The 12,500-nt window shown below is 39.8% G+C and overlaps 1 protein-coding gene across 1 annotated transcript in view; it reads right to left on the reverse strand.

Moving 5' to 3' along the window:
- LOC138020059 (gamma-aminobutyric acid type B receptor subunit 2-like) overlaps positions 1-12,500 on the reverse strand; it is a 27,748-nt gene that overhangs the window by 10,332 nt on the left and 4,916 nt on the right. Inside the window, exons 3-10 of the mRNA XM_068867056.1 lie at positions 10,825-10,962; positions 10,265-10,438; positions 7,254-7,361; positions 6,477-6,542; positions 6,130-6,321; positions 4,072-4,296; positions 2,499-2,565; positions 2,120-2,203 (exon numbers count right to left, since the gene is read on the reverse strand). Coding sequence (XP_068723157.1) covers positions 2,120-2,203; positions 2,499-2,565; positions 4,072-4,296; positions 6,130-6,321; positions 6,477-6,542; positions 7,254-7,361; positions 10,265-10,438; positions 10,825-10,962 — 1,054 coding nt within the window. The remainder of the gene's footprint in view (positions 1-2,119; positions 2,204-2,498; positions 2,566-4,071; positions 4,297-6,129; positions 6,322-6,476; positions 6,543-7,253; positions 7,362-10,264; positions 10,439-10,824; positions 10,963-12,500) is intronic.

Genomic DNA, 12,500 nt, shown 5'->3' on the forward strand with positions numbered 1-12,500 from the left:
AACAAGGGATAAAAACAATTTTTCGGAGACCATTGTCTAGGTCATTATAGAACACTATCCCCTCCTATAGCAGAAGGTCCCCTACACAATGACTTAGCTCTCTCCGGTGAGTACAGTGAGTCTTGGATGGCTCGGTTTAAGGAGCTGGGTTCTAGATCTGACAATCGGATAGTGATGATGTCGTACCCCACCTTCTTCGCTAAGGTCCTCTGTTTTTTTTTTCGTTGCCAACAATCATTCCTTCGAGACATACTTTTAATAAGTATCTTTTACTCAGCTTGAAGTGACCACATGTGACCATAAAGTTTCAATGTCTTGCTTTTGACTTCAAAGAAACAATGGGAGTCAAACCAGTTGTGTCCAAAAAAAAGTTTTTCTAGTTATGCGATCCGTTAGGCGTTTCATTGCGCAGAATGGTCGGACATTTGGCATACGTAATGAGGTATGAAAACCACGCAATCAAGCGTGAGCGTTGAATATATGTGGAGATCTCACAATAAGGGAAAAAAGGGGGACTTTCGGTGAAGTGGGCTGTCTAAATTCGACAGTTTGGGATAGGTAGAGATGGGTTTTTTCAAATGGTAGACTGGCTTTTTGTAGTTGAAGGTTAAATCTATAATTCTATCAAAAAAACTAAGTGAATAGAGCGGTTGCAAGAACTATCCCTTTCACTTCAAAAACTGAGCTTTTTTGGTGTTTCTTGTATGGAATTTACCTTCGTTATAATTCATCCTCGATCATGATCTCCTAACATGAGCAACGATCTTCATATGATAGAGCGGTTTATCTAAGATGAGTGTTTTTCGAACTATAATACCAAATTTTCGTCTTGATTTGAGTAGGGATCCTGAATTCGCCCGTGTTCTAGAGTCAATCTATTGTTCCACTGTATAACAACAGTTGCTACGAAAGAACAATAGACCACAGTACTAGGCGTGAAGAGGCACTCATCAGAAACGCAGTCGACCAATAACATCACGAATAAGTTGACCAATAACATCTAAGACCGGAGTTTTTATAGTAACCACTGACGTTACACAAATCACTTGACTATGAAGATCAGGGCTAGTTGACTTCCGCTCAGGACTACCCTCACCCGGACGATCGTACTTCACTTAATTATAAAATGATGATCCATTAAAACGGAAAAAAAATACACCGCGGGAAATTTGAATAATTCTCACACTCGCCACTTCAAGGTCTCGGCACACGGCTTCCCCGGGGTAGCGTTGCGTGAGATCCCAAAAGTCGGCTGCGAAGGAGACTACACACGGTTGGGCGACTAAAAATGTTTCTTAAGCGTGACCGATCGAATCACTTCGGACCAGGAGCTCTTTTCAGAGCTATCAGAACCCCTAGGCCAACCTGCACCATTTGCCGACGGGCGCGATCCGAACTTTTCCCTTCAAATAAACGGAAAAGCGCTGTGGGAATGGAGACGGAGAGAGGAGAATCTGAAGAAACTCTTCGAGGTACTTCAGGCAAACTTATTTAAACTCGACTATAAATTAGGAGCTGCTGCCAACGGTATCGTGTTCCCTTCTTAATACTAAAACAAGAACTTTTGTCAACAAAATGAAAGAAGAAGCAAATGGGAAAAGGCGAGAAAGAACGAAAGAAAGAAAGCGGAGACTTGCGTAAAGATGTCCCTGTATCCAGAGGAAATTTCACAAACACCCCATGACATTGTCGTGGGACTGACGAGATCTAGAGAAGTTAGGAATCTCCATTCTACAATAGAGGAACAAGCAGAAGACCTGTACGAGCAAATGCCGTTAGTCAAGAATCTCATGACATGCATTTGTCAAGTACACTCACATAATTATTTACCATGCACCATGACATGCGCTTCACATCAGTATAGTAATTATTTTCGTGAGAAAGGTGAAAATGACTATTGAGGTGTACATAACACTTGCATGCAACGTTGTTTTTTGAGTTTGTAAGGTGGAGAAATAGTATGAGTCCATTACGCGATTGAATTCCCTCACAAACGTTTTCTTCTTTGTTTTTATTTAAATAGTACTTATTTCCAGTTTTTCCTCAAAGAAATTAAACTGTTAGCATACTGGACTGAAGAACTAGCACTGGAAATGATAGACTAAAAATCTGTCATTACCTTCCCAGATTTTATCCTCCTGAGATTCAAATATATGGAATTCACCCGAAAACGTAAAATGCTGACCAATTCTGAACTCTTTTCCTGCAACATAATTAAATTGAGAATTTTTGAGAGTATTGTGGAAGACAATGGGCCTTGATGAAATTACGAGAATTGAATTTAACGCTCCTTATTTGTGGCGGCGGTTTGCTATAAAATGCACCGTTTGAAACATCTGCACTTTTAAAATTTAACAAAAAGCATGCGCACTATTAAGGCAATTGTAACGGGCTTTGCTCTGATGCAGTGAATCCGTTTAATTTGGGGATATGAGGAGTTTAATTATCCGATGGATGATGAAGGACTGCGCCTCTCAGTTTTATAGACTTTTCAATACCTTGTCTATTTTGTTTTAGTAATACTGTTCCCATTCGTTCTCGTTTTTGGTCAAAACGGACAGATCCCTGCAAAGGGAAAAAACAGAAAATGTTAATTTGAATTTGCTTCACTCCTAACTTATTTAAGTTATTTATTAGATTTTCTTCTAAATATATTTTTTTCCAGTAAATTTCTTTTCTATAACCTAACTGTGCAATTACTCTCTCCCCTAGACCCTTGCGCCATATATCAAACGTAACGGGAAGTGTTGGGATGTAGGGGCCGGCGCGGGACAGCGCAGGCGTGTCCTCGGGGAACGTGATGGGCAACATCAGGTGCATTTAAAAAAAGTCAAGACGAGTCTAACAATTGCTTCCAACTGAATATTGCGCACCAGTTACGATTCTCTTATCAGTCTCCGATGGTCCCATTCATTTAAACTCGATATACGCACACTTAAGTAACATATCAAAGATGTATGCTGTAAACTAGCTAGAAGGTCAAATGGAGTATTGCCTCCCGGGCCCAGTTGTTCGAAAGCCGATTAACGCTAATCCCAGATTAAAACATTACCAAGGAGTTTATTTCTCTTATCCAAAATGTTGTACAACACTGATATTTGGCAAAATTTTACATTAGAGGAAGTCAACCTTGAAAACCAAAAATAACCAACAGAAACTTGCACTGAAAAGTTGAAAAAATTAAACCAACGTTCACGCTAATCCTGGATTAAGTTAATCGGCTTTCGAACAACCGGGCCCTGGATGAGCTCTAAACTTGAACCCGTGATATGGTTACGTGATACTGGTCATATTGGCATACAGGGAGGGGTGGACGGACGTACCGTCGTATGGTCGTACGGTCGTCAGTCGTACCGTGACCAAAACCAAATTTTCTCGCATCGATGGGTTATCATATTTTCTTAACTATGATGCTCCGCGCGTGGAGCTCCACTATTAAGTTTTAAGTATTATTAAAAACTGGATCATTGGATAATGCAATTCGAGAGTTTTGATTGGCAAAGCCATCATGGGTTATGCGCCATTATTAGTGTTTTGTCTACAAACACGGCAAGCATATGCGTGATTTTCTGGGCCTTTTATTTTTATTGTTGTCAGGAGCCCATCTGGAACGTGCAACTTCCATACAGCGTCTGTGAAACGGCGTCAAGTAGGTTTATTTTTAGACTAGCCCTTCCCGCGAATTAGGTCAAAAAACAAAGGCACTTCCGGTTCGGTGACCCTATGACGTCAGCTTAATTTCTTGTAATTGGTCATCGGGCTCCTGTGGGAGTCTCATTAGCGGGAAATTCAATCTAAAAATAACCTTACTTGTGAAAACGTAGTTGCACGAAAATAGGTAAGTTGCACGCTCGGGTTGATGGGCTCCTGTTGTTGTCTAGTTTTCTATATTTTGAGGACGTTTTTAATAAAATAATTATTCCACTCGCGCTTGTTGGATATGAGATGATTATAGCCAACTCGGCGCTACGCGCCTCGTTGGCTATCTATCAATCAGCCAAGTACGTATACACAAACAAATCAACCAATAAATATTGAAATTTCTAAACTTCTTGAAACGGCTGTACTTACAGTTAACCCTTGGAAATTAGCCTTCTCTATTCCGTCCTTGATCTGAAAAACCTGCGCGCTGTCACGATGAAGAAGTTTGTCGTATGTCGTGCCACTCGCAAAAGAAGCGTTCAGTGCCAGAGCGATAACCCATGCTGCATCAAAAGCATAAGCAGAGTCTTTTCTCAATGTCCTCTCCTTAGCAGACTTATGATGGCGCAATTTATTCCAGTAATCTTCAGACGTCTATAGACAATGACCATTGGAAAACAAAGAGGCAAACAAAGAACTAAAGCTCAGGCTCGCAGGTTGTTTTAGTTCAGGGCGACTTGACTGGAGAAGCTAGATAGTTGACAGACTGCTATGTGGGAAGATATTAATCATTATGGTAACATCATTCACGGTGGCATTAAAAAATGGCAACATCCTTCTCACTACTACATGAGGCGGGGGTTCGATTCCCATAAATGGTCTGGAGGTGGACAGGAATAATGGAATAAGAATAACGGAAATTTTGTGGGGTGGAATAACGGAACAACAACTTCCTTTGGATTAATTGATTTGTCAACCGGAATAAGTAGTTTTTTTCAATGGAATAATGAGCTCCTTTTTCTGGAATAATGGAATAACGAAAAATTCAAGCAGGAACAATGGAATAATGAACACCTGATTATTCCTCTTCACTACCCGATATTTGGCGTCACATATGGCTTCAAAATCCTCAAAGATCAATCTACTCCTCACCTGAGAGACTCCTTTATAAATGGTCAATGAAATTAACACTAATTATAATCTCAGGAATCTTGAGACTGATGTAGCACTTCCAAGTCCAAAGACAAATTTCGTAAAACGCAGCTTTAATCTCTGGAATAATCTTCCTCATGAGGCAAAAGCCCCACAATCACTTTCGGAATTTAAACGTAAACGTAATCTTGTCTCTTTGCCTTTTTCTGGATCACGGTGATTCCCTGTGTTATTATCACTTTTTTTATTCTTGTGAGTTGTTAATGCATAGTGAGTTTTTACCTAAGCCCCACTTGGAAACCAGGCCCGGGTTGCTCGAAGCATGGTTGGCGCTAACCGGCGTCAAATACCATGGAAACCTATAGGTTCCGATACCTCTTAACCAACGGTTAGCGCTAACCAGCCTTCCAGCAACCGGCCCCAGCTGTATCGATGTTGAATGTGGTTAGCGTAGCTAAATAAAGCTTTAAATGAAGCTTTACTACCACTACTACTACTACTACTACTACTACTACTACTACTACTACTACTACTACTACTACTACTACTACTACTACTACTACTACTACTACTACTACTACTACTACTACTTACTACTACTACTACTACTACTACTACTACTACTACTACTACTACTACTACTACTACTACTACTACTTTGTTGGTCTCTGAGTACTCTGGTCGCCCCCCCACCCCCCTCCCCCTTTAAAAAAACCAACTTACCATTTGAGGGGATTTGATTTGTTTCCGTTCGATTTTTGTTCAGTGTAGTTAATTAGTGCCTAAGTGCTAGAGCGGTTTTCAATTGAGAGTCGAAAGTAATTGGCGAATTGCTTTGGTTTTGCATTACTTCACTCAGTGATCGGTTCAAAGTTCCCGAGCCACTTTTTCAACCAATCAGAAGTGAGACCAAAACCAATTGTGGCTCGGCGCGTGCACATTTTCCCGCGTTTTGTGTCGGCTACGTGTAATTACTTCGAGTTTTGATTGGTTTACTGGGTTGTCTCCGTCCTTTTTGATTGGCCAAAGTAATTACTGTGGTTTTGGTTTTACGACACTCGATTGAAATACAGGTGACACTTATATCATGTTCCTTATTACTCTGCTAGCAACGGTTTCTTAGCTTGTCGTGTCCATTTGCTGTATTTTTACGGTTGTCTTTATCGTTTTGTAGCGGGGAAAGAAAACTCGAACGGTAAAGGCAGATGTACAAAGACAAGCAAATGGGCACGACAAGATGAAAACCTCTGCTGGCAGGGTAGGTCTTCATCCCATTTTAGTAAGAGACGCGTGATTCAGATCAAACCAGATGAGAGCGGTATTATGCGAACTTACCATTCCCGAAATAGTGTGGTTATTATCCTGACGAATGTCCAGCTTAATTGTGGCAATATAGCGATCTGCAGCTTGTTTTAGGTCATGACTTGTACAGCTTAGTTTAGAGTCGTTATCGAATAGTTTTCTTGTAGGAAACTCGCCAAATATTATCCACGCATAATGTGATCCAAACATCTTCTTTTTGAATGCCTGTAAGAGAATAGGGAATGACATTTGCGTATTCTTGGCCAGTAAAACCATTTTAAAAAGGTGACAAAATGCTAATTCGATATTTGGGGGTTCAAGGTCTAATGAAAAAAACCAGAGGTGTTTCATGATTTAAAATTAGTAAACAATTTACAGACCTCACAGAAAACGTTTCTGGCTCCTATCCAACTGAACTCGCCGATGATAATCCTGGCGTCCAAAGCCTGTTTGCAGCAAAGAATAATTGTCAACTTCCAATTGACATTTACGAGCAGCTGAAGTGAGTTGAAGTGTACTTTACCAAAGGTCGAGATCTGGGTTAACCAATCAGAGCACACGAAAAGCTGCATTCACTTGTGAGGTGTTAAATGTTAGGGAATATTTACATGAGACCGGGACAAACTCAGACCGGCACGAGTTCTCCGGGAACAGCCTCCATATATTTATTTTTTTGGGTTTATATACGCGAGATTGACCTGCCAATGAACTCAGACAGGTATGAATTTTTCTTGGTTGCTGGACCGACACGAGAAACTCTTGTACCGGTCTGAGATCGTAAAGTTCCCATGTACATGTTACGCAAACCCGAGACGCAGTCGAGGGTTTGCATACCAGTCGAGAATTCTCCCAACTCCCCCGAGTGTTTAGATGGGGCTATGGAAACACGGGAAAAAGTTCTCTATTGCTTTTATAAAATGTTTCTCAAAGATAATTCGACAAATGAAAGAAAATGCTGGTTTTGTTACTTTTAGATTGAAACAGATTTTCTTTATACAAGCTCATATTTCCTACCAGCCAATCAAAACGCGCGTCTGACAACACAACCAATCAAAATTCGTGTGATGTCACAGTCGTGTTCCATACTCTCATCTAAACACAGTTATTGACCAATGAGAGTGCGCGTACTATCCTAATTATTTTATAAACATGAATACCTTCATTTTTTCCATTTGAAAGCTGACATCACCGCTCTTCTCGAAGCCCTCAACTGCAATAATGCTAATGTTTTTATTTTCGAGTTCAATCTTCAGTTTATCTACCGTCTGCGACAAAGAAGCAACAGAAGGTGAAAGGGACAGTTTTAGGGTTTTGCGTATGTCCAAGCTTTGACGCCAGTAGTTTAATTCTTGGGTTTTCAAGTGACGTGAAGGCCGCCATGTTTGTGCCCCTAAACAAAGAAACGGCGGCCATATTTGTGTCCCCACCCAATCCTTCGGGAATTGAACTCTACCATTATGCAAACGATTTCTTTTGTTAATGATTCCAAGTTCGAATGAGGCCTAACACTACTGTGAAGCTTTTCATACCCAATTATTCCATCAGGGATCATCACTAGTACGGCAACCGGGCACACACACGCACAGGGGAACACTCTTACCATGCTGGGATTTGTACCGACGTCCTTCCGATTAGATCACTGCTGCTCTACCGACTGAGTTACAAGGCCAAAACGGGAGCTGGTCGTGGGTATGTGAGATCTTATTCACAAGGACAAATTCGGCTCGGCCCAAGCCTAATTTAGATAATCATTAATTGTTGTCCTTCAGTAGCAAATTGAGGTTAATGATTCCAAGTTCGAATGAGGCCTAACACTACTGTGAAGTTTTCATACCCAATTATTCCATCAAAGTTCCAATACTAGAGTTGATCTCTGATGGAATAATTGGGTATGAAAACTTCACAGTAGTGTTAGGCCTCATTCGAACTTGGAATCATTAACCTTAATGTGCTACTGAAGGACAACAGTTAATGATTTCTTTTGTTTTCGTTGAAAAACATTGCTGTTGATCTCGTGCGTGAAAACCAACAATAGTTTACGGTTTCTTACAGAACCAGATGATGTTCAATAATCGCAGAGAGTATTAAAACAAATACACTAAATGACTGAGGCCCAAATTTGGAAGAAGATACTGCGGGTTTACACAGAAAACATCAAATTTAGTTTTGCCTGTCGAATTTATTGTACAGGTCGAACATTTTATTCTACGCTCGAGTTGTCATAACGCACGAATTATCTATCCGCACGCAGTTGGTTCATAACACAAAGGCTGAAATGATTGCAAAAGTAATTCCAATGAGGAATTTCACTTCTATGGCTGATTAGCATTTCCTCTATCAGTGCTTTCGATTGTTTTAATAACAATGGAATGAAATGGGCTCACGTGAAAGTTTGCCCATGCGCAGAGAGGTGAAACTCTCCCTTTAACTTTGATTGGATTGAACTGATGTCAGAAGACATAAAATTTTGTTAAATTTGCGTTTTTTTATAACTTTCATTTCCTTTCATTTTTTTTCATTCGAACGATTTGACCATGTGGCCTGTGTACAGCCGTCCGCTCTCCGAAAAAAGAATTCGAAGAGGAGCGTCTGTGATTTACCGTTGATAATCGTGTTCAATACCACGTGATTTTTCCTAGAATGTGAAGAAAATGACTTAATTGGTTATCACCCCCGATCATTACGTCATTGAAACAACGAGTTTTGATTTACTTTTATTTTTATTTCTTCAAAAAAATATCTTCCGTTTACATCAACAACACCGAGAAACATTCTATTCTCTTTCGCTTCGCTCAGCCTAATAGAAAACATTTCTATTATAAGTAGAAGAGACAAGTAACAAACAAATAGTGGAGGGAGCCGCCAGCAATAGTCACATTTTTACGTACGATGAGTTCGTGTGTACTTTGAATATGGTAAAAAATAAAAATCTTTTTGATGGTCGAAGAGGTTTTACTTTTAATTACGAGCGAAATGAAGGGTAACGTGGAGTGGAATGTAAAGTGGAAATCGATTCTACGTACATTGTATGAATCGTTTGTCAGCGCCGAAGAAACGAAGGGCGATCCTGACGAATGTTCACGAGGTGAATAGCACGACTTTTCACTCGAAGAAGTCTTCCGCTACCCCCATGCCAGTCGATGTAATCCCAACGCCTTGCTCGGACTAGTCAAGCCATTCTCAAGGGAACAAGCTACAAAGCGTGTTGCGCTGGAACATTTGAGATGAGTACTTATCGAGGAAGATAGCAGCTCATCGGCAACGATCGGGCTGGTCTTAAGATCAGCCCAACTTTCTGTACCCGGTTAGAAGAATGCAGAGTGCCTATATGCATCTTGTTCGCTATAAAGCCAAGGAATCTTAAAACTATCGGAGACTCTCTTCAATGCACGTTTCGAATCTATACCGCATTGACCACCATTTTGACAGTTTAGCTCCAAAGAAATGTGAGCAAAGCAAATTTTGGTCAGCGTAGATCACACAATAATTTATGCACAATTATTCCTGAACACGATTACGAACGGTAAATCTCTGATATTTGAGGAGTGCGGGCTAGTGACCACCTGATCAAACTCTTTTGTCAATTTGGCGAACTTTCCATTATTAGGCCTTGATTCAGTTTAAACGTCCGACATCAAAGTTTATCGCCTAGCCTGCGTAGCAAGCCTGAAAGGGAGGAACGGCAATTAGGCCGGGAGGCAAAGCGAGTTCTGAAATGGAAGGAGATTGAGACCCTCTTTCTCTCCCCTTTTAGTGCTTGATACGCAGCTTAAGTTAACCTGGTATCTGGCTAAGCAACTCGGGGCTTCTCACGAAGAAGAACCATTTTAAAAGAGATTTCTTAAAAGATAAAACAGTAAAAGCGAACGATAAAAACCGACGTTTCGGAGTAGTCATGACTCCATTATCAAGGTAAAAGTTTAAAACATGCAAATAACAGTATTTAAGCGATGTGGCGCGAAAATTAACATAATAGGTGCGAAGATTACACAAATACTGTATTACCGCTTGTATTAGGCCTCGCGAATTTTACGGAGAATGTAAATTTTTGTTCCCTGAAATCATTGATGACCAGTCCCCGATATTTTCGAAATTGGCTCGAATCCAGGCCCGGGATAATTCAAACCAATAATTCTCATAGTTAAACCATTGTGTGAGAATACTTTACCGGAGAGAAGAATTCTGGATCGTATTCATGCAGAATAGCAACCCTGTTCCAACCAAAGTGCTTGATAAAGGCAGCCTTAGCTTTACTGTAAGATGTTGTTGAAGGAGATGCTCTGTAAGTGTTAGGGTAAGTCAAGTCGCTTTCAAATTTAGGCGAACCAGATGCGTAGGAAACCTGGATAAAACGATAAAATATATATTTTTGCAATACAACAATAAAACAAACCCTTTTGCAACACAACATGGCCGATTCCATCTAAGAATCGAAAGTTGATTTCGGAGAATGGCTTATTGAGTTACTAAGTCTAAGCCAATTAGAAAAAGGAATAGAAACTTGCTTGTACTAGTTTTCCGGCGCCGCCTAGCTCCGGCTTCATCTGTTTGTTTCCTCAGTCATGATTGGCTCATTTGCCCGGGGTGTTGTGATTGCTTTGACATTAATCAGTCACACCACACAAAGGCAGCACTCTGTTAAAAACCGCTCTATAACACAGTGGCATAAATGAAAATTTATAAGGTACCAATTTTAAAAATGAATTGGCCAGTAAATTAAACCCAAACCTGGACCAGATTCCATTTGGGGGCTGCTTCTGCTATGGGTTCCAAAGATTCAGTGTTTGAAGGACCGAGTAAAATCACTGGATCTTGTTTCTTGTTCAAAAGGTTGAAGAATGCCTTGATAGCGTGTGCCCCACTTGCCTAAAAAAAAACAATTCATTCACTGGCTCACTTGTCAGCAGAAAATCAATTATGAAGTGGTCCCCTAAAAACAGTAATCCCTCATCTTCGTGAAACAAAAATATTATCAGGGCCTCCATGTTAGATATGATGACACATATCTATTTTCTTCAACGTTAACTGAAAAAAAAACCAACCAATGCTAGATATTATATAAAGTCAGAAAACGGCGTCTCTCGGTGTCGCGATAAACACCAGCCAACCTTTCTTGCAACTTGACGCGCATTCTCGTTGGCCGCCGCCGCAAAACGTTGCCATATTACCAAAAGTTAATGTTGCAAGACAAGAGATGATCTCTTGTGCAAGAAAAGCAAGAAAACTAAATGCCTCACAGCGGTGGCAACAAAATAACAGATTGTATTTATCCGTGTATTATGTGTTAAGTGCAACAAAATTGCGAGACAAACATTAAGCTGTGTGAGCTGGTGAATATTATCATGTTCTGGAGGTAAAGCGAAACCATTGCCAGAAGATTACGTAGTAAATGCCTGTTTTATCAATTGAAGAATAAAACATGCTTCTTGTTAAATCGGCGCTGAAAAGAAGTAAGTTCTTTACTGAAAAAAAAAAAGTAATATAAGGATTGTGTTTCAGTATTATTCTTCACCGCTTATTAAACGATTTTGCGCGGCAAAAAACAAAACCAAAAAAAGATGTGTACTTTTTAAGAGAGGGAAAGGTTGTTTTCACAATTTGCAAAATATTACTGATACTTTCATTGGTTTTTTAGTATAGCTAACAATAAAATATAGATATATTTTAACACTTTTCGGACAACAGAAAACTGTATATTCAGAGATGCAAACTAAGTAATAAAAATGTACTCGATGCTTTCGTTTTATTTCTTACAGCGAACAACTTCACGAGGTTAACGTAATTTCATAGAAATTAGAGTGCTTAGAAAAACTTGAAGATTTTTCACATATATTTAATTGGAATCTTTTCTTCGAAGAATCATTTTTCATTGGTTTGTAGTACTTAGCCAGAAGAGAGAAAAACTTTATCCAATAAAGGAGATTGCTCAAGGCGGTAGAAAGCGAAATTCACCGCGACGGTCGGCGGTTTTGTGGCGAAAGTTAAGTTTAAGGAATTTAGACAACTTGTCGGAAAGCAGTCATAAAGAATGATCAACTTATATCGTAGTCCAGTATACAACGTCGTACAAAGCAATAAATAACCCTCCCTTTTCGGTGAAACTTAAGCTGCTCACACATGGAGTGCACTTTCACAACATGTAACTTTTTTCTATGTTGGCATCTTTCGATCATTCGTTCGGATCCTCACGTTGCCATGCATACAGTCACAAATTAACACAAGAATTCACTCATAAAACCGGGAAACCAAAATAAATCGAACCCTAATAAATAAGGGCAATAAAAATTAATTTGTATGGAATACCGTAAAATGGATTAAGGCTGAAATTGTAGATGGAAAACATGGTTGAAAAAATATATCTGTCACTTAATTTGCTTGCTATGGCTTTGGCAGAGCTTTGGCAG

Source organism: Montipora capricornis, chromosome 10, assembly GCF_036669925.1.
Source record: "Montipora capricornis isolate CH-2021 chromosome 10, ASM3666992v2, whole genome shotgun sequence".
Lineage (NCBI taxonomy): Eukaryota > Metazoa > Cnidaria > Anthozoa > Scleractinia > Acroporidae > Montipora > Montipora capricornis.